General features: G+C 41.1%; 2 protein-coding genes across 2 annotated transcripts in view; one reads left to right on the top strand and one right to left on the bottom strand.

Moving 5' to 3' along the window:
• Positions 1–774: 774 nt before the first annotated feature.
• The window catches only part of GABRA5 (gamma-aminobutyric acid type A receptor subunit alpha5), a gene marked incomplete at its 5' end in the record, with an annotated part of 53,492 nt that continues 31,384 nt past the window's right edge, over positions 775–22,882 (bottom strand). The window contains 4 exons of the mRNA XM_083881844.1: positions 775–1,218; positions 2,159–2,370; positions 3,618–3,770; positions 9,455–9,598. Of these exons, the coding sequence (XP_083737970.1) occupies positions 916–1,218; positions 2,159–2,370; positions 3,618–3,770; positions 9,455–9,598 (812 nt within the window). The 3' untranslated portion in view covers positions 775–915. The remainder of the gene's footprint in view (positions 1,219–2,158; positions 2,371–3,617; positions 3,771–9,454; positions 9,599–22,882) is intronic.
• The window catches only part of GABRB3 (gamma-aminobutyric acid type A receptor subunit beta3), a gene marked incomplete at both ends in the record, with an annotated part of 198,192 nt that continues 183,302 nt past the window's right edge, over positions 7,993–22,882 (top strand). The window contains one exon of the mRNA XM_083881827.1: positions 7,993–8,066. Coding sequence (XP_083737953.1) covers positions 8,005–8,066 — 62 coding nt within the window. The remainder of the gene's footprint in view (positions 8,067–22,882) is intronic.

Genomic DNA, 22,882 nt, shown 5'->3' with positions numbered 1-22,882 from the left:
TTCTTTTCTGCTAATCTCTGCTAATATAACACAGTCTTCTTCTTGGAAAAATGTCCAAATGTAATTTAATTTACCCTAATAAAAATGTCTACTGCTGTTGTTAGAAGTTTTATTTGCACGAGTGTGTTCCTAATCTATGTTAATTTCATGCAATATAATTCTTAATTTTTGGAATAAATACTAAGAATCATTAGAGAGAATTCCTTGGAATGCAAAATCCAAACAAACTTCTTATTTTCATTTAAGGGCAAGATTCCATCATCTTTATTTACATAAGTAGCATCCTGCTCCCTATGTTATTTCACTGCAAACTAGAGTCTCAAGCAGTGAAAATCATCATAGTCCCATTAGGATTTATGCATTTTATTAAACTTCCAATGAAAATTGGGCTGAGCAGTTTTGTCTGTGGAGTAATGCTCTACCTGTAGCTAGTAAAGGTGCTCAAACATAGCCCTACACTTAATAATTTGGCACATTTACAACTGGCGTTACTCAGTAACTTATCAGGTGACAATAGTGGAGCTCTTCTGTAAAATATAGGTTAAGCCCATATTTGTATGACTGTACATCTGAAGTATAAAACCCACGATATGTAGTACACTTGAACAGTTAAAAAATATAACTTATTTTATTTGTAAACTATCAATGCAAGATACTCAGCAGCAAAGAAGCCATGTTCAATGTCTTCTGATCTTTTATAAAGATCCGTTGCTGTAAGTTATATAATCGTCTCCAAAACATCTGAGGTTACATGTAGAAACAATCAAGGCAATATTATTTGTACATATTATTAAACATGCAAAAAACTTCCTGAAGAATATTGCCCAAACGGTGAAAGTCATCTGGATCGCAAATTTTCCTTGGTAGCATCTGCGTTGTAAGTATGGCTCACATGTGGCTCCAGAGTACTTCAGTTTATTTTGGAGAATTGGCACCTTTAATAACAGGCTCCCTATTCAAATATGTGGCCCAGTAAACTAAGTTAAAAGTTCCAAACAGCACTGGAAAAATTATCCGGGACATTTTGTCAATCTTACTGATGCTGTTGTAAGTCTTTTTGCTTTCAGCAGGCTTTTCTTCTGCAGGCTTCACTGGAGCAGGTGTAGTGTTTGAGATGACAGATGGAGCTGAGTCCTTTGGCATGTTTGGTGCAGGAGTCAACTTCCCAGTGCTGTAGGTATTAGTTGGTTTATTTCCCAGTAAGTTGCGCTCTTTTTTCTGCAGGGTAATAAACAAAATGTTATACCACAAGAACAGAAAGTGGAAATGTTCTCAAGATACTGACCCAAAAAGCTGAGCACCATAATCAAGCACACCTATTAATGCCTGTTGGCTATTCTGGCTTCAACTATCAAACAGATGTTTCTGCCTTGATTTTGCAGCCCTTACTCAAGGGCAACTTTCCCTGATGGGAGAAAGCTGAGACTCACTGGCTGGACCCATATCCCACCTGGCATGTGCATTAGCAGCTTCTTTTGTCAGTGAGATGTGGTCTTTCATCTGAAGAGGGTGCTGCCCCATGGACAGCTAACAAGATGTGAACCTCATTTCCCTAGTTGCTGCAAAGAGTGTGGGAAGGGCTCACTGCTCCTGCCAGCTTGGCCTCTTTGTAAGGTGCTTTTGGGATGGCTGTGGGTATGAGCTCTCAAGGAGATGAATTACTAGAAGTCCATCCTATCCCAAAAGTTACGTTTCAGCGTGAAACTCAACAGTTTGTGTTTTCACAGAACCAGTCTTTGGTTCCTTTTTTTTACTGTGGTGGGACCCCGACTCATGGAGCTCAATGTGAACTTTGTTATTTATTTAGGAGAGCGTACAGGGAGTGCTCTGCGAGATATGTTTCATGTTGTATGTCTGCTATTATCAGAAGTCTGATGACTAAAATCCCAGTGTACTCAATGCCCCATGTACTCAATGCCCAATGTACTTCTGTATAAGGTCCTCTTCATAGAGATGATAGAGACTGGTAGTCTATCTCTGTGAAGGGAAGGCATCGTATTTCCTTGCAAATTTTCTTTTACAGGAAGGTACAAGTATGTCATGAGGTAATTAAATACCTTTTTTCCACAAAGAAGCTAAAAATTGGCCATTCAATTATTTAAACTACACTGAATACCTGCTTTTTACTTCAGGTATTTAAAAAACCTAAGTTAAGCACCTTGATTTTTGCAGCTTCCTGGGCTTTTTTGCCATCCCATGCCCAACTCCTCTTGGTGAAATAGTTGACTGTTGCAAATTCAATCAATGCCGAAAATACAAAGGCATAGCAAACAGCTATGAACCAGTCCATTGCAGTAGCATAGGCCACTTTTGGCAAAGAGTTACGGGCACTGATACTTAAGGTAGTCATGGTGAGGACTGTTGTTACTCCTGAAAAGAAAAAAAAAATAAGAGTCAGAGATCAGTTTGCTAACCCTTATGGGATCCCAAATGAGTTATGAGTATGTCCCAATTCAGCAGGATACCTAAGAAGGCCACATGAAGTCAATCAGTGTTTGCATATCACAGCTTGAAAGAATAAGAAAAAATTGAAAGCCTTCACCCTCAGATGTTTTATTCTGTGGAGCTGTGGTTAGTTCTAGATGTAGTGTATTTAAATATGGATTTTTAAGGTAACACAAGCCCAGGCTGTGTTAACTGTCAGAATGAAGTGGGATTACTTATTTTGTTTTCTTATACAGAGATTGCATGTTTAAAATTGTTGACTGTTACTGGTTTCCTTGACTGTAGCTCCTCCTTTCCCATATGACAGTAAATGACAAAACAGCCACTGCTTTCATCTGTGGGAAGATTTCCCCAAAAGCAAAAACTCAACTCTTATAGCTTTGTAAACCTAGAATCAGGCAGCAAAGTGATGCTACTACCTGTATTCTCTCCATATAAATTGCTGAGCTGATTTTTGAGCAAAGCTGCCAACTGACTTCAGGAGGCTAGTACAGAAGAGTGACTCCTTTAAAATCGCTAAACAAAGTTTTACTTAATAAACTGTTGCCACTGCCCTTGTTTTTCATCTAGTAAAGATCTTATTTCATCAACCTTCACTTGAGAAAGTGCTTATTTTCTGCAATCTTCTAGGGATAAACCAAGTAATTTAATGACAGCCCAAAGGTTTTTTCCGTAACAATTTCTTCAGTAAATATACATTTCCTAAATGCAAAGTCATCTTAATTTGTTTGATGGTAATAGAGATAATTGTGACTAATTAACCTCTACAAGGTTTTCCCAGATAAATACCCTATAACAAAGATAAGCAACATGTCTTGAAGTGATAGCTGCTTCAAATGCTTAGCCGGAGTATACATTAAATATGGTAATCTGTATATCTTTTTTCTAAACCATCTAGTATCCACCCAAGTGGAAAAAAATCCAACACAAATCACCCTAATCTGATTCTTCCGTCCTTAACTTTAACATAACAAGTTCTCTCATAACTCTACAAAAATAGCCCAGAAAGGGCTTTTAAATTGATTTTGAGTTTAAAACAGAAGAGAGTGAGAAAACATTTACAACATCTCACGCAGAAATAAACAGTAGTGAAGTGTGGTTTTGTTACAGCAAATCACTTCCACAAGCCAGAGAGATCCTATCTGTGTTCTAGGAGAAAGTGGGATACTCACCAAAGACAGTTCTAGCAGGGACAGATTCTCTGTTTAGCCAAAACGACACTTGCGATAAGATCACAGTCATAATGCAAGGAAGGTACGTTTGGATGACAAAATAACCAATTTTTCTTTTCAGATGAAAATGGGCGGTCATAATAGTATATTCACCTACAAGAAGAAAAATGTGCATTTGAGTAAAATAAGGAAAGCTTATTGATTTAGGGACTGAATGAGGCCAGCTCCAAACCCCCATTTGAGAATACCACTCAACCATTCTTAATTTCATGAAAAATTGGATGGATTTTTGCACTGTGGAAAACCAAGACTTGAGACAGAGGTGCTGCTAGATCCTTACAGTCTTCACATTCAGTCTCCAAAGCAGAAAACAATGACTGCTATTCTTATTACACTGAAAAGCTGCAGTCCCTCTATGCATCTGGAATTTTGTGATGTTCACAGGCTTAAAAATGTGGCTTGCTGGCACTGACTCAACACTGTCTGGTTTTGAGTCAGTCCTACAAACTCTTGTAGCATAGTAACAATTAAGGCCCTCGACTCTTAGAAACCTGATTTAGCAGCAGGATTTAACCTCATTAGGGAAAGTGCTATGGCCAAGCCATCAGTTTTCAGAAGTGAAAATGGGTCCAGACACTCCTTTTGCACCATATTTTAAGGACTGCCAGTCCGAGCATCTTCGAGAACTGCCACTTTGCATATGGATCCTGGGATGTCTTATTAATCTGAGTACCCAAACCTTAAAGACTGCTGGTCAAGGGAAAAAAAAAGCTCTAATGCATGCAGTGTTCCTAAAATTTGGTACACTTTAGCCCTTACATTAGCCCTTTAAAGAATATTGTACTGCCTGCCTGTGGAGTTCCCTAAAAGCTGCCACAGCAGTGCTAAATTCCATTTCTTTTTCATATGCCAAATTCACAGCATTGCCTTAATATGCCATTTATCGGCTCCTCTGAATTTCAATGAAAGTCTAAATAAATGCATTCAAAAATCGACAGACCAGCTGTCACCTTCCCTAATGTTTCAGAAAAAAATCAAACCTTAACCAGTTCTTTCAGATTGTTCCTGGAAAACCATATAGTTGTTACTGAGGTCTATTCCTGGTGGTAACGGCTCCCTGGTTCTTTCAGAGTATTTCTGGAAAACCATGTAGTTGTTACTGAAGGTTATTCATGATGGTAACTGCTCTACAAATCCAAAATCTTGCTAGCTAAAAGCATGCCAGTATTTGCCAAGGAATAATAATAATAGTAAAAACCAAATGTAAGAATAAAAAGCAATCCATGCCTTCAAGCCCTAACAGTTCTTCACTGATATAAAGTAATTTAAAAGCATGCATCATTCAGCTGGGTACTGATGAATCAGAGTAATGCCTGTTTTGAAATATATATTTTCCTTCAAGAACAACTAAAGCTATAATCTCTGTTGCCAGATTTGACTGTTAGTCCCTACAGAACATCCACAAAAGGAAAATATCCAACAGACTGATTCTGCCTTGAGTGAATAGCCTGAGTTGAGCTGTGGCCAGAATTACTAAGCTATTAGATTTGGCAGATTACTTCTGACAATATGGCTAATTAGCAGAGAACAGGTTTACAGTGAAAAGGTTTTGCAGGTACAGCTGCACTCACACACTATGCTACAGGGGCTCTGGTATTCTGCATCAAGTTTACAGACCTTGTTTAGCCTGAGGATTTTAGAAAGAAAGTGAAATACCACAGAAATACCTTAACTGACATGCTGCCTCAATCTTTATGTCTTTCTCTGGAGTGTGATTTTCTGGTAAAACAGTTCCTTGAAGAGTAATGTGGAAATGGACACGGAATGCTGTGAAACTGGGGAGAAAACCCCTGAGAAGAAAAGCCTAATTCCCTTCCATTTAGTGTAATTTTGAACCAGAGAGGCTGAACATGCAATGGTCTCAGGAGGAACCCCACTTGCTCTTTATTAAGGAGTATTTGCAGCAGGGTTTGCCTGCCTGTAATCTCAGTTAGAGAGACTGTTTCTCAGTTGCTACTGCACTGGGATGTGTTTGAGTCAGTTTCCCTGCTCACTACTGAGTGACAATGTGCATTATCAATTTTGACAGTATGCTCTCAGAGCTGGAATAAAATAAAAAATCTACACAGCTTCAGAAGAGCAACAGGACCCTCTCTTTTTCATTTTTAAAACACAGAAAATGAGTGCCTATATCCTGATGGCCCTCCACAGGTGATTTTTACCCTACCATTTTCTTTAACCTATCAAAACTCTTGTCTCCACTGAAATAATCACAGCACCTTGATTTTGTACTTGCTCCTCTCACAGCTGATATATTCTTTGATTTCCCATGCTGTCCCTTTCAAAGATGTCTATACTAGGAATACTTCCTCCAGTAGACTTAGGGCTTAAGAAAACCCCACAGCTTGGTTTTTAATGCCCTGTGACTGCTGCTTAAAGTAAAGCTAAAATCTGCCTGAGTTGGCCTTTTGTTTATAGAACAAGATACTGGCTCTGTTGGAGTGGCAAAGCTCCCTTTTACTTCTGTAAGGCCACTGTTTATCCTTAGACTATAAGCTTTCTTGAGCAAGAGCTAATTTTTGTTATGGGTTTATGTAGCACTTAAAAGAGAATCCTGTTCCTGATGGGGTCCACTCATCACTGCAAAAAACAAATTATTGTTAGCAAACAAAAACAAATCTAGTACTAATGAAAAGCCCTAGAGCAGAAATGGCTGCACTTCTTCACAGAGCTGTGCTACTGTGCTGCTGCTCTTAAGGGTTTTTTTATGCTTTAAAAGCTGCTACAGTATTTGTTTGTTTGTTTGTTTCTAGTTGATGGAGTTCTGAAGATCACGCTTAAAGATCTTCCAGGATCTTACACACATTATTCCACTGCCATTATGCTGAGATTCAACTGAGTACTTTAAGGAGGCTAGACCAGCACCCAGGCTTGTTTTTAACTGGCTATATCTGGACTCAAGTTCTATCAATGGCTGCTCTGGCAAGATCCTGACATTAGATACATTAGACACCTCCCTGAATATGCTGACATCCAGAATATTTTGCACCATAAAAAAATGCATGTTCCCTATAAATAGTGATACTAGGTAAATATTCATCTCAAGAAAAAATCAGAATTACTTGGTTCAAAATGAAGAGCTGAATGATTCTTTTATTATTTAGGCTTTGGATATTACAGAGCTCAGGCTCCAGCTGGCAGTATACAAAAGAGTGGGTTTATGTTTTGTTTTGTGCCACTGCAGATCCTAAGTTAGCTGTGAGAGATTCTGAGTATGGAGAACATAACTGGGCAACCATTTGTGGAAAGCAGCAAGATCCACTTGGACTCAAATCTCATATCTGATTGTTTTCAGCACTTTTACCACCAGGACATAACAGATGTTGGTTCTGTTGGAAGCAGTGTGAGTAGTCAAATGTCTTTTAGGTGAATAACATTTGGGGATGTTAGCACAAAAAACCTCAAAAAACACAAAAACAAACAGCTAAAAAAACAAACAGGTGGCATATGACAGAGATGTTTTCTGTGCCATGGGTAAAATGTTCCAAATTTCAAGACTGGTTGGATAATTAGGAATGCCAGGGGTTTTGGTTTTTTGTTGGGTTTTGTTTATTTTTTTTTTTTTTCCTGAGAAGCCAGCCAAACGGCAGCTTGCCTACAAATCAGCAGAATCCCAAGGAACCGGTACAGGTCTGGCACTTCCCTTTAAAAAAAAGTCTGCTAGAAAGAAGGGCATAAATGACCTATGACATACACAAACATTTTGTCTATGCAACTGCAAGGACTGTGTAGTTTGACTTGTGTGTCATAAAAGCCACAAAATATCCAAGCACTTGGATTATGCAATAGCTATCTAATTTTTCTTTATCATGTTCAACAATTCAATAGAAGGAAGAAATGCCTTCGATGGCCATTCGTAAGTAATGCTGATTACTGGCCTCCTACGAGCTTGATGAAGTCCAGAAAATCCATCGTTGACTGATGCTTTCCCTGTGCAAAATCGGATTTTTGTATTTTGCTAATCCCCGGTTACAATCTGTGTCCTGCTCTTTGTGATCCACCCTGCAATCAGAATCCAGCCAGCCCAGATGTAACCCAGGACATTAATATAAAATCTTGACGTTGGAAACACAGCATTTATTAGCATAAATCTTAAATACGTGAGGGAGGTGTTTACTGTGCGGAAACTTTGGGATTTGTCTGGAGTGTTTCCTTGGGCTGAGGAGTACAAGGAGCTTTCACAGGCAAAGCGGCAAACTGGAAGTGGCCTGGAGCTGACACGCTGGAGCACTCACTGCCTGAGCTGGATGGTTTTCTTGCTCTGAGGAGCAGGACGAGGTTGTAGGAGATGCTCCACTACGTCCTTTGGATCTTTTTCTTGGCAACAATGAAGGCGAGAGGGGAGCTGCCATTCATTGCAGAAAACAACGCAGCTATGATGGTGAACTGGTAAGGAAAAAAGTGTCTTTACTCTTTAATGGGAGATAGTGTATTCATTCTTTTTCTGCAAAAGTGACCCCTCTGTTTATGTTTCTCTTGACTTTGTGAATCCTTGCTTTAGCATCAGCTTTGTGTCTCCTGAAATGGGCAAGGGAGGGGGTGGATGTCTGTAGGATGGAGATGGCAGTCAAATTTAGTGGCTGCCCAAATGAAGCCTTTTCCCTCTCTTTGTGTCCTTTCTGGAGCACAAGTGGCAAGCTCAGATGTCCCCTCTTTATTTGCCAGTAGGAGCACAAAGTTTTATGCATCTTTATGTTTCAGTCCAACTAACTTTGTGCACAAGTGTACATATACCTGTTTTCATGTCTCCTAAATTTCCTACAGATAGTAAAAGGTTCCTAATTTAATCTATACTTAGTATTTTGTCCTCTACAACTCTGCCTATAATTTTTCACCAGGGACACAGTATATCACCAGCAGACTCTGTTGAGCTTTGCCTGCAGGAATTGCTCCCAGGCACGTCACCACAGGCTGCCCCTTTCCCCAACCCAAGCCCCTTGCAACCACCAGCAGTGGAAATCCCCCTTTTCTTCATGGCAGGCTATTTCACTTCCACCTCTTCCCCCTCCCTTAGTGGCTGGATGCCACTAATGCTCTCCAGTCGAGTGCATTGTGTAACCTGGTTAAGCCCCCATCCTGCCCAGTGCACGTGATCCCTTGTCCCGGCCTCGACCCCCCCGGGATCCCCCCCACCAATGCACACCCAGGGCTGCCCTTGCGTGGGAGCCTTAAGAAGCAGGGGGGCACGGCTCACGTGGATGCCCGGCCTGGGATTAAACCTTCTTTGCCTCCCTAATGCTGCCACATCTGGCGCCTCCGCTTCCAGCCCGAGGGGGAATGGGAATCCTCGGGGTTTGCACCTCCTCTCCGGCCAGGCGGTCCCCCGGACACTGCAGAGCCGAGTTGTGCCCCCCCGCCTTCCCACGTGGTTCCATCGAGCAATCATTTTAAAGCGATGATTGAAAGGGATCAGATGCGTGGGTGGTGTTTGCCTCCCAGGGTGGTTCCTCCCACGGGAAAATAAGCCAGCAACAGCGCTGGCAGCCGCAGCGAGGGCCATCGCCCAGACACTGCGCGAGGCTTCTCTGGCGCTCCTGTAAATATCAGGAGCTTGGATGTATCCTCAGCCACGGCCTTGCAATGTACCTAAGAGCCAGCACTTAACCCTCTCAGTGTTTAAATGCCTCTGCTCAGTGGCCATGAACCTGCACAGGATCTCCCTAGCACTCCACATCCCACAGGTGCTTCCCTGGCCTTACTGCAAAATAACTGGAGCATGTGAATCTCTCCTCCTGCTCCAGCCATCAGCGCCCCTGGGATGGAAATATTCCCCCTACCTGTACTGGTACTGATGTTTTCCGTGCCCACAGTTTGTCCCATCAGGTGGTACTGGTTAAGTCGTGAGCCATCTTCAGCCACCACCACAGACGTTGTGGTGCTGTTAGTCCACACATAGATCACTTCAGAATTGGGGTAAGCATCTGCCAACAAGAGGGAAAAAAAGACAGTAAGGAGTAAAACCCACTGTGTAATATTTTCGTGGATCCTTAAATGATAATGACAGAGAGGGAGAAGAATGGAGGAGTGAGAGTGAATGGAGAAAAACAAATAAAGATGATATAATCATGGTCCCATATGCCCAGCTCAAAAAATAATAGGTTTAAGCCTTCTAATATAAGAGATGTGTGGGATGGTTTGTAAAAGGCTGGAACAGTGGAGGTATAAATATAATCCATCACAACCACTCAATTTGGGAAAGAGCAGCTCAGACCTATACTCACCTCACTGGTGGCTCCTAAAGCCCAGCAAGCTGCAAAAGGTATTTTGCTTAAGTTCCACCTCAAAAGGACTCAGACACTTTGAATGCCAGGATAACAGGGACTCTCTGTGTCTTGTCCTGTCTCCAGGATAGAATTCTAAGTGGTGCCATGTGCAAGTGCTGGGTCTGGTGCACACTGTGCAGTCTGTACACACTGGTATACATACATGTGGGTGAGGGCATAGGTCTTGCATGTGGATAAAGGAAGCTGGAATGTGCTTGCCTCTGCCTGTGATGCTGAAGAGCAGACACGGGATGCAGGGGTAAGAATGCATGAAGGAGAGCAGGAATGGGGCAGGGAGCTGTGAGGAGAAGTTAGGTGTTTGTGCATAGCAGAATGGACAGTGCTGTGAAAACACCTGCACAACTGCAGATGTGTATGTGATTTCTCTCATGTTCATTTAAAGGTCCTAGGAATTAAATGTGGTTGCAGTACTGCCAAGTCATTCCTTCCTCTATAATGCTGCTCTAATTTTTAATGCTCTAACACCCAGATTGATCATAGTATTATAAGGGAATCTCAGTTTTCTTTTACCAACAATCAATGCTGGGTTTAGATTTTAAGCCTTCTCTGCAAATGGTCTCAAAAAGCCCAAGAGACAACTCTATATTTAATTACATTTTATTTAATATAAGTAGCTCTCACACTTTTTAGAACTCCTCTATCATTGAAAGCTTTCAGGTCACATTCCTGCAAGCATGTTACAGTAGGCTAGAGTATATTACTGTACAAAATCCCTAGAAAGAGAAATTCTCTCTATATATTGTACAAAAATCTCTGGAAAGCAGGCAAGGCTTACTCTCCAAATGGAAGGTGAAAAGCAGATAGGCTTGGAAGTGGTCTGAAGTAAAATATTAATATCTCACCTTCTGCACTTTTTAACTTGGAAGATGGGAGTGCAGAATGTTTCTTTCTGGAAAAAACTTGACATCCTAGTTCAGGAGACAGCATATGGCGGCTTTCCAGATCAGGACTTGAGAGCCAAGGACAACAGCCTAGGTTGAAGGATGTGTACTCACTCCATCAGGCTGCGTGTTTTGTTTGCTAGAGCAAGTGAGCTGTCATGGAAAGGTGAAGTCCATGGAGGACTTACAAAAAAATCATAGGCATTGGGTCATAGTCAGTGGGTCAACATGAGCTTCTGAGGCCCTGCAAGGGCAAGAAATATGGTAAGGTGATCCCTGAGGGATCCATAAAACCAGGAATGTCAAACAGAAAATGGGAAGTGATCCCAGTTTAGACTAAGAGTGTAGCAGAATGAACTTCACTTGAAAGCTAGACCAGGTAGCAGGGAAGAAAGCAGCACCTTCTTTGCACTGTTATCAACGTTACTGTGTCGTATGTGGGAGGCAGGGCTCTAGGCTAGATAAACCTTTGCTCTGTTTATGGCTTTTCATCCACACCTCAGAAAATACATAGAAATAATGAGGACAGAGAGGGGGAGAGAGTTCAAAATAAAGTTACAAGTACCTCCAGGGACTGGAAAACAAGTCATGATTTGAAACTTAAGCAGCTCAGCTTATTCAGCTCACTGACAAAAAGCTGAGATGTAGATCAAGCTCTGAGTATCAATACCTGCATACAGAAATCTGAAACCAGGGTGAATCTCTTGGACTGCTCACAAAAGGTGCCTGGAAGATGGTTCCAGGCAGATTCAGATGAAGAACAGGGCAGAATTTTCTAACTGGGTGGGAGGCTGGTAATTATACAGTGAATAACCTTCTGAGAAAGAAAAAAAATTATGAACTAGGAAGACAATGATAATTTGTATGCTGTATCCAGGTCTGGAGCTGATCCTGGGTTTGGAAGTTGAGAATATACAAATTTTTCATCCTTTGTTAGCCATGCAGGACTGCCCACATGCCTTCCTTATGCTTGTATTTGTAGCTCTGCAGTAAAATTACTATAATTACATGTCGTGATCTGCTTTGAAAGGCTAGAAAGGGATGTCTTCCCTATTTCAAAATATTTGCGTCACAGAAAGTCATGGAATTTCACCTTCCCTTTAGAGCTGAGATACTTTATTTCCTTTGAGATGATTACAAGTTCACAGTGTACTGTAAATAATTTGAAAGCCAGATCTGGAGAAGACAAGTGGGAGGAGATAGGTCCATTTTAAAAAGTGATGCAGAAAACCCTCCTTTTTTAAAATGCTTATCTGGTGTATGTTATGTTGTTCATGTGCTGATTATCTCAAGGGAGCATGGGATTTGTTTAGGTAGATTTGGGATTTTCAGAAAATTTCATTTTTACCTATGTTACTTGCTATGCAAAGAAAAGCTCCTAACAACAGCATTGGACTTTTTTTTTTTTTTTCCCTGGGATGATCTAGATGTATCCCAACTCAGTTCTTCCCTGTCTCTGCAATGATCCCAACCACCAGGATAACTGGGTTTGTCTTGTTTTCTGATAATGATGCACATTAATTCATCCTGAGTAGATGCTTCCCAATCAGAGTACTGTAACCAATTTCACTGAAATTGCAATCACACAGGAATTTAGGCCTGTAAGGCTTAAAAAGAATTCAGATGCTTTGGTTCTCTTCTCTGCCTGGCTGGTGGGTCAGAGAGTCCAAAAATAATTCAACAGCTCTGCTGTGAATTGCAGCCTTCACTGGGTGCTAAAACACATGCAGTGGAACAGGGCTGGGGGCTCCTACACTGCAGGAATCCAGCAACTCCTCTTGTAAAATACCTGCAATTCAGACCAGAGGCCACAAGGTGCCAAAACTCCAGATCTCACAGGTATGCCTAAGCAATAGTTAATGAAAACAGCAATACTGTTTTCTTTCGAAACCATGTCAGGGAAGGGCAATGCCAATCCCAGGCCAGCTGGTGAGAAGAGAGAGCATTCAGGCAGGGAGGAGCACAGCATGAGGCCTGTCCCTGCCACGGAAGGAAGACTCTTATCTGTAGGTCCTTTCTCATGGGATCTCTTGTTAGGCTACAAGACAGAAAGCTGTGTCACTGCTAGGTCAGGAGTAGAGTACCCATGGGAGAAGGGAGAACAGCTCATCTAGAAAGGACTCTAATGCAAGGGCAGGATGGTTATAGCCAGGGCTTTAAGACACAAGAGGATAACAAATGTGTTCCTGTGGAGCCCAACCCAAACCAATGCAACCTGCAGTGATTTTACCTCCTCAAGAGAAGTCTGTCACATGAGGAATAGCATGAATTTACCCTAATCTAGATACATTCTATTGTGATGGATCACATATATGATATGATCCTCATCTATCTTCCATGCAAATATATTTAACATGATTTCTGTTTTAAGAAGCTCTAATATAAGTTTTTTAACTCCATGCTTCCTTTCCTTACTACACACCAAGTTCTGACAAGAAAAAGCCACCCCATGCTCCTTGGTGTGGCAGCTGACCATCTCTTTTCTGGTCATCTACATAAACCTCCAGAGGGATAAGCCTGTGTACTTTTAGCAGGCAGCTGTCTTCCTACTGCAAACCTTGTGCCATATCTTCACAGAAGCCTCAAACTCCGGTTATCCCACACTTGACAACCAGAAGCTCCAGCTCTGCAGCTGATAACCCCTGCAGTATAATTAGGCATAAGCATATTGAAAGCTGAAACTGTGGGTGTAGTATAGAGTGATGTTATTTTGCTGTCGGGGTAGAAGTACTAATGGAGACATGGTATTATTCACTGTCATACCAAATTTTGTAAAAACACTCTTCCACTTAGGCAAAGCTTCCAGTAGGTTGCCTACTAGCCTTACTTGCTAGAGCATTGAAGAGCTTCAGGTCTTGCTGTTTAGAGATATGACAAAGGTGTACCAATAAAAGGAAATATGGAAATACATCGTCTCCTTTACAGTACACACAGGGTGGGGATGTCTCCCAAAAGGTGACAGGAAAATGTAGTTGCAGCTCTGGGATAGCAAGCTGAGAAAATGATGCTGGTAGTTTTGCAAAAGCAAACTCAACTTCAAAGCCACTGCAAATCCAAATGAGACTGCTTGATGTTTATTCTGCTTTAAGCAAGTGTGTCTTCTGGATTTATGAATCCAAATAATTAATCTTGTGTTCTTTGCAATCATCTTGCTGTCTTGTCAAAGAAAGGAGGAAGCCTCATTAAAGTACCTTTTCTCTTCTATCCTCACTTCTTTGAAAAAGGAAAAAAAAAGGTAGCAGTTGAGATGAACAGCTAAAATTACAAAGAAGTATAATGTTATTAAATGTGAGAAAACAACAACAGACATTTATTTTCACTGAACAGTTGATAAATGGCTGCAGGCTTATCACCTACCAGTGATGAAAGAAATAATATCTCCTCATATATTTATTGACAAGTAGATCTATTTTTTACATTCCAGCATTCAACGTACACCACACAATATAAAAACGGTGAAGATATCCCTTGCTCTTCTCCCACACTTTCCCTGCTCCTATATGTCTGTATGTCTGGCATGGAAAGCCAGACATGGTCTTTCTTATGCCATTGAACAATGGGGAGGGGAGAGACCACAAGCAGAGAGGAATTACATTGAGATAAAGTCTGGCAAAGCACAACAGTAAGTCGGTAAGACCTGGAGGATACCAAATATTTACCTTGGCATCGAGGATAGCCATTTCATTTGCAAATGAAACAGTGTGAGTAGTGCAGAATCGTCCCTTGCATTCAAAAAGCAATTCACAAGCTGGGAGTTTTCTCCTGCCACTGCCCCCACCACAGGGCAGTGGTGGCATTTGTGGCAACTAACAGACACTCCTCTTTGCTTTTCTTTCTCCTCCATATTTGAAAGAAACTCCAGGGAAAAAAAAAAAAAAAAAAAAAAAAAAAAAGTGGTGGGGGAAGACTGTTTCTTGACCCCTGAATGTGGGTGGATGAACCCAAACTTCGAGACTATGGGACCCAGATGTATTTCAAGGACTGATTTTTTTAAGCTGTAACCCCTGAAAAAAAATCACCACTGGCATTGGCCAATAAGTTTTAATTCCTGCATTATAGGGCATAAAATAATTGAGAAACAAAGAATCCCTCTTCAAAACACCCCCTTAAACCCTTTGACAAACCTCACAAGAAGCATAAAGCAGTGCCTGCATAGTTAAGGCAGCCTGTGCAGCATGTTTGATGCCCACCCAGCAAGCTTGAGGTACATTCCACAATCAGACAGATCATTTATCCACAAGCCATGGCTGGAACTTTCCTTTCAGAATTGTGCTAGTTGGATGCTGAATTAACTTAAAGAGATACTGTAGAAAGATGACTTCTGGTTTGTTTTCTATTTTATTCATTCCAATTGTGCAGTTACGTTCTAAGCCTTTATTATCGTGACTTTTAGTACATGCCACAAGGATTGTCAGACTGCCTAATCTTGGGAGTATTGCTAATCCCTGCCAAAGCCTGTTGATTGGAGAAGATGTGCATAAATTGTCATCATTTTTAGAAACTCTAATTACAATCTGAATACACATACAAATATCTATCTTATCTAACCATTAATGTATTTGACTCACTTAGAGGCTGTTATGTAACTCACTAGTGATCCAGATTTACAGCCTCTCAGACTCCTGCAGGCTGCAAAACAGCGCTGCTACTAAGCCACCGTGTACCAGCTTGAGTTCTAAGAGTCAGGCTGGATTTCTTGTGGTTTGTGCACAAATACTTTGTAGCCCATTACAAAGCATCTGTCAACAGTTGTGCCTATGTGACTCAGGCCAGATTTGAGCTCCATAATTGGAATTTCCAATGACTTTATAAGAATGACTTGATGTAAAAATGAGATCTTTCTATGGGAAGAGCAAATGGAAAACAAATCTAGTAAAAATGTACTTTTAAATATAAAAATAATAGGACATAGTGCTGATATGCATGGTCTAGGTCTTTTACTGGGGAAATAATTTTTATAGAAATAATTTTTAATGTAAAATAGCAATTTAAATATTAAGAGAAATGTATTCACATATTAAATGTTTAAGAGCCTGAAAGAAAGTCTTTGCCATAGTGTGGAAAATTCTTACATTCTTGGGAGAATTTTAGGGTTATGGCAATTATTTCAGGGACTTGATTAATTAAAATTGAGACTGATCATTTAAACTGGCATGAGTTTACAGCATACGGATAAAGTGCATGCATGATTTTAAATACATCACAGACAAGAAGTGTAATGTGTACAAATGCACAGGACTACAAATTCATGTAACACACAATCACAGGACAGCAGGGACTGGAGGATACCTCTAGTGATCATCTGGTCCCACACCCTCCTGAAGCAGGGACACCAAAAGCTTTTTTTCCAGCACCAGGTTTTTAATATCTCCAAGATATTCAAATCTCTGCAGGCAACTGTCAATCTCTGTCAACAGCCTGTTCCACTGTTCAGCCACTCCCACAGTAAAAGCATGTTTTCTTCTGTTCAAATGGAGTTTAATGTTTTTTTAATGACCGCTGGCCCTTATTCTGCCAGTGGGCACTATTAAGCAGCACCCAGTTCCCTCTTCATCTCTCATTCCCCAATCCCTGCTATTTATACAGATGGATTGGGACTGTCTGAGCCTTCCCTTCTCCATTCTGAACAGTCCAAGATCTCAGTCTCCCCTCATAGTAGACATGCCCCAGCCCTTCAATGATTGTTGTGGCCCTGCACAGGATTCTCTCCACAAAGTCTCTATTCTTCTTGCACTGGGAAGCTCAGATTGGCCATGCACTGGTTCCAGATGTGAGTAGAAATTAAATGCCCAGAAGGAAGTTTTTTTGGAGTGACACAGTATCATTGTCTGTGACAACAGAGGACATCCAAGGAGGAAATTATTCATGAAAACTGATGAAATTCATGAGCATATTCATGAAAAGTTGTAAGACACCACTGGCTGTAAAACAGGCAGTAGAAAGTCCAGTCATACTAAAATGTACATTTCTGTCCTTCCTGAAATTAAAATAAAAATAAAATTTGGTAATGTAAGTAGTATTCTATATGTTTTCCTGATACAGTTTTATTTGATCTTCTTGTCACATTTTGCAGGGAATAATATAGGATGTTCTGAAAAATGTGCCAGACAGGTCTCAAGAGTCTTCATTACTAGGCAACACTAATATACTCTGCTGATCATTGCTAAAAAAATAAAGATCTAAGTTAGATCAAAATGATTCTCTTTCAGAATATACTTTACAAGTCACCTCAGGAAAATGTGGGAATAGAAATTCGGCTTGGAAGTGAAATGGAAGCACAGACTGTACCCACAAGGTGGTGAAACACACAGAACTGAAGATGCTTGTCAAATTCATTTTGAGACACATAGTTTTGCAAAAGCCATTTTCTTTTCCTTTTCAAAGGAAGAAATCAGGTGGAAGGTCCTGTGTAGAAGTTGCAGTTAATGGGAGAAAAGTCTAAACATGACCCAACTTTGAGGTCAAAAATATAAAGTAAAGTAAAAAACAAACAAACAAACAAACAAAACAAACAAAAAAAAAAAAACCAAAAAAAAAACAAAACAAAACAAAAAAAAAAAAAAAAAAAACCAAAAAAAAAAAAAAACTGAAAGCAACTGGTGATTTTGGAGGTTGGATTCATGATTAGCATAGGCAAGTCTGTTGACTTCTTTAATACAATAAATTGACTGTTTTGAAGTTAGTACACTAAGTCACATTCATGCTGATGATGGATGTACACAAACACTAATGAACAGTGTTGTCCTAATAATTCAGTCAGGCATAGCACCTTCACAGGATGCAACTGTAGCATTTAAAAAGAGCCCTGAGCTTGGAGCAGTGCAGTGTAACACAGAATGCTTCCTAAGAATGACCACAATCACCAGTGACAGCAGCTTTTTCTTGCCCTATCATGCTCACCCATAGCATGGAGGAGCAGTAAGAGGGAAGCATCTATTTCCCAAGCACTGGGATTGCAACTGGGAGTGACTACTAGCTGTAAAATCTGACACACAGGCAATAAAAACACCATTATGATTTTAATAATAAAACCAGGCGCGGCACACTGAACTGAGCTGTGTGTCTCAGGATTGCAAATTCTCAAGGTTCCACTCAGAAAAGAAGAGACAAAAAACAAAACAGCAAAGAAAATATTTTTCTATGGTGCAGCTTGGAGCAAAACAGCAAACAGATGTGTAGGCGCATCTGTGTTGTGTAGAGAACTGAACTCTGCCACTCGTGGTGTGGGATGCCTGCCACAAGCTGACTGAAAGAAGTGTCTAAACAGGGTGTGCTGTGGGGATGTTACACAGCCAGTGCTCCAAGGTACCGGCAGCACCAGGCCATCCCCCCAGAGTTCCTACTTCCATCTGAGAGCTGATGTTAGGGAGCATCATACCTTCCTTCTTTTGCCTCTTCCCGTTTCTTCCTCTCACTGCAGTCAGCAGTTGTAACACAACCTCCTTCTTTATTTTCAGGTTTAGTGGCAGCTCTCTCAGTCTAGAACTAACCTGAGAACTGATTTTACATCACATTTAATGGTGGCTACACAACCGTTTTTCATATGGAACTTGTCAAAATCTGGTGTGCCAGCCTCTGATCCTTTTCTTTGTCCCTTTTATGGTTGGCATAAATATCCAGTGTAAGAGGACTAGAGAAACAGAACAGCAGGAGGAGCTAGGATGGTATTTTAAATGCTAAATATCCTAGGAACATTTCTGACCTTATGTTGGTCTTTCTAGGCCAGGCATGCGGTAATTCCACACCAGCCAACCAATTTGAATGCTGTACTAACACTTAATGAACTTTGAATTTACAATCACAATATTAGGCACTTATATTAACTGCTTCATTAGGAAAAACAGTATGGTTATGAGGATGATGTTAAGACACTTAATTTACTTTTTGCAAGGCAAACAAAAGTATCCTCCAAAGTGTGGCAGATACCATTACTCACATTGCATAGTACCTTTACAAAGATTAGGCACCTTTGGTTAATCTTAATTGCAGTGGTCTCCTCATTTTGCAAGGTGCCACTTAATATCAGCAAAGCTAACATGATCTGCTCTGCAGGAGTGTCACTGGAGTTTCTTTTGATAAATGCAGAGGGATTTTTAGAACATACTCCAATCGATCTTGTTGTGGAGGATGCCTTCACAAACATGGTATTTTTGGCCACATGTAACATCAAAGAATGAAACTGTAAACTCAGTGTAATCTACAGTTCTCACTTCTCACCCACTAAGTGGCATCAGGGACTCAACCATCACGGTCAGTGTATCTTACCATTCAAAGCACCTTTACTTATAAATCTGTATGGCCTGAAACCAGCTGAGAGTGATTAGAACTACTTGCACAGCTAAATATATATCTCTGTTTCTGAATCCTATCCCATAATGAAGACATTTACAAATCTCAGAAGTACTGCTACATTAATAACACTGTGCAAACGTGTAATCAATAGGTATGCAGAGAGAGCAGGCTGAAATATTATTATTCAAACACTTTAATACTGCCTTGAAATTGCAATCACAAGAACTTACTTCCCTACACCAAAGGTGCAGTAATCTAAACCTCTGAAGATGGAGTATCGACCTCTGCTCTGGGGCACAGTGCAGCACTGTATTTCAGAGAAGGGGACAAAATTCCCAAGGCTGTCAGTTCAAAGTGCCCAGCCTCAGTGATGGATATAAGGAGCCTCTCTGAGGAGAGCTGTTGCTGACCAGGGGCACTGCCATTGCACCTGCTCTCTGCTAGAGTACTCGGACACACATCATCTCTTTGGGAACTGTCCCCTCCTAGGCCCTCTAGAGACCCAGATCCAAAGGTGCTCATGATCTCATTTTCTCTGTGCACACATAAAACATCTCCTTATTCACAGCCATCAGCTGACCTATTTTAGGAGGGGATTAACCTGAGTCTAAAAATATCTACTTTTCTCCCCTAAGACAGTGAGAGCAATCAGCTCAGCTGTATATATTTACCCTACAAAAATATAAATTTAGGAGAGAGGAATCCCAGCTTTGCTGACATATTTAGCTCTGGGATGTTTTCAGCAAAGTGGCTGGCTTCTAGCACAGGCTGGCTGTGAGGAGACTTACAGTGGCAATGAAGACCCAGAGGGAAAAAACAGAAGGCTTATCAAGCTTTCCTTCTTCCTAGTTCTCTTTCCTTCTCGTTTCTTCATGAGGGACAATACGAAACAACTGTTTCCTTAGAAGAAGCTTGCTGGGCTGGGACTGCGACAGCACTAGATGACAGCCTGGACTAGCCTGGCTCTCTGTGCAGAAGAGGAGGCTAATGAGGTTCCAGCAATTTAGGTGAAAGACTCCCTGGCCCACCAGAGACTGAGGTGCCATAAAGGAGCTGCCAGACTAGAAACTGAAATCCAAGTTTGAGCAGTGTATTCAGCCTTTTTCCTTCCCCAAGAACCCTAGGCAAGTAATTTTGTCATTAATGTACTGCAGTAGCACTGGGAGGCTCTAATTGAACCTAGGGACCCATAACGACAGAGGCAATAAAAGCAAGTAATGAACCACTCTATCTTTGCTCAGAAGAGACTGTAATTGCTCTTTGCTTCCTTTATGCCCACCTGCAAAATGCAGGCAGCAGAGACCTACCAACCTCACACGGGGATCATGAGAATGGTTCCAGAAATGTTTATGAAATGCTTACAAGCCATGGAAACAGCCACCTTAGAAAATAAGAGACATTAAAAACCTGGCTTGTAAAGCAGGGGAGCAGTATCTACCCATTTGTCAAATTTACAAATAATATCCCATTTGCCAGTAGTATAGACCCATGATCCACGGCTGGCAACCGTAAGCCTGGTGCTGCCTTCTGGGGCATTATGAGACCAGCCATGTCTTTGCAGGTTTGCACCCAAAGGCCATTTGAAAGCTTAAGCATATTAAACACAGTCTCTGCATGTTTTCTATTGCTGACAATTCATATTGATTCCCTGTAATCAGGCAGTTGTGCAGCCTTTAAATTTAGCTGTAATCTCCAAAGTGGGAAATGTGTGCTGATGTTTGTACCATGAGCAAAGCACCCTGGATCTCCACACAGCTCCACCACAATCCTGTCTAGACTGCTTTCATTTGAGACAAAAACACCACTGCTGAGTATCTCCACACCAACCCTTAGCCCTGCCTGAACTTTTGTTTCCTTGAGCTCAAAACCGCCACCATTTGAGCTTGTCTGCCCCAAAGAAGCTCAGTATGTGAGCCACCTCATGATGAGAAGGCTGCTCCCAGGGTAGGCAGAGCGCAGCCTTTCAGTGCTGGCTGCACAAGGGGCTCTTTTTATCTGCTACAAAAAGCTGCTGCTGGCACACCCCAGGAAGCACTCCTTACTGATCCAAAAAAGGGGCTTCATTAAGGATGATATGCCTGCATGGACACTGCTCTCAGCTGGTAGGGAGCCAAGCCCTTGGCCGCTGCACATCAGCAGGGTTTGCAGCCTGGGCTCGGCACTGGCTGCATGACATGGGGAAGACAACAGCTTTTGTTCTTTCTGACCTCCCTTTCTCACTCTGTTATGAAGCTAAGAGGGAAAAACTCACTGGCTTCTATGCAAGGGATGACCTGAAGTAGGAGCTGACTGACCCAGAGCTGGGCACTGTTCCGCAGGAAAGCCATCACACATCCAGGGCTGCTGTTTTAATATATTTTAAAACTTATCTCAGTGCAGACATAGAGTAACCATGTATACATGACAAAGCCTTTGAAAAGTTAAGTAGTGACAGTGACTGCAAGTGCTTAAAGGATATACTAGCAGTTTCTTCAGCCTTTTCAAGGAAGTCCTGGATGTGTGTCACTGTAATGGGTATATAAAAACTGACCAATCTGATTATTTTAGGGAGCCCTTTTCCCTTTTGTCAAAATAAAAGGTATACTTCTATAGCAAACCTTCCAGACAAGTGATAAGTTATGGTCATACTCATTTTCAAGTTATGCAGACTGGGGTCCTATAACAACAGCTGCTGCAGAAACCCACCACACCACCCAGAACCCTGTGTTTTAATTTCTAAGTAGATTCCTGTTAAGAAATCTTCTCACATCTCTGGAATACTTGAAGTATTTTCTTTTACACACCATTCTTGATGAATTTCTTGCCCTTTGGGTGTTCTCGGCTACACTGCACCACCTTGACTGTAGGACCTAACTGCCCAAAATTCTGGACTAAAGAAGCTATATTGCTCTACATACATGTCTGAAATGAGTAAAGGCTATGTGCAACGTCTGTGAGAAGGCTTAAGCATCCATTGTTATAACCCACAGCACCCAGTGCAGAAGAAACAGCACAGCTCATACAAGATGCTTGAAGAAGTGGTAAAGTGTCTATACTGAAGAGCCCTACTGACTGTTTAATTGAGATCCTTTGAGATCCTTTGAAAAATGGGACTTCTAGCAGAAATAGCTAAAATAGTCATTAGGAGATGTACAAAAGCTCACCACCAATATAATGTTACACCTAACTAATCTACAGCAGTGACTTTCTTTTGAACAAAGCATGGGTTTGTATTTCTGAGCTAGCAAAGCAGAGAAAAATTGACTTCTAAGTTGCTCTGACTAGGGTATAATAGACTTACCTACATGAGATAGCACTGCAGAAAAATAGGAACTTCTAAAATATGATTCATCTCTCCTTAGGCAGATTTCGAAAATAATTCTAATGAATCTCACTGCAGAAGTACTTATTTCCTTTCAATGGCCATAGAGGGACTCTAGATAACTAACTGGAGCATATTTTCTATCTAAAATTGTCACAGATTCCTCTCATCCATTTCCTAGAGCTTTGCAGTCAATACAAGGCTTTTGATATGGGCCAAATCCTGTGCTTATTCTGCACTAAAAGATTTAATTTTTTAAACAACACAGCCCCATGGCAAGTCATCTGTCCATGAGTCCAAGGAAAACAGAAGCAAATAACCACACCATTAGGTGGTGTCCACCTCCTCTATTCATTCTAAGGGTTCACAGAAAATGAGTTTAGGCTAAATGCCTGTGCTTTACTAGCTAGCTATACTTAAGTAGAACTACAACAATGGTCCAAAACA

This window comes from Zosterops lateralis, assembly GCF_965231275.1.
Source record: "Zosterops lateralis genome assembly, chromosome: 2".
NCBI lineage: Eukaryota > Metazoa > Chordata > Aves > Passeriformes > Zosteropidae > Zosterops > Zosterops lateralis.
The sequence above is the reverse complement of the archived record's forward strand: the minus strand, read 5'-3'. Positions and strand labels throughout refer to the sequence as shown.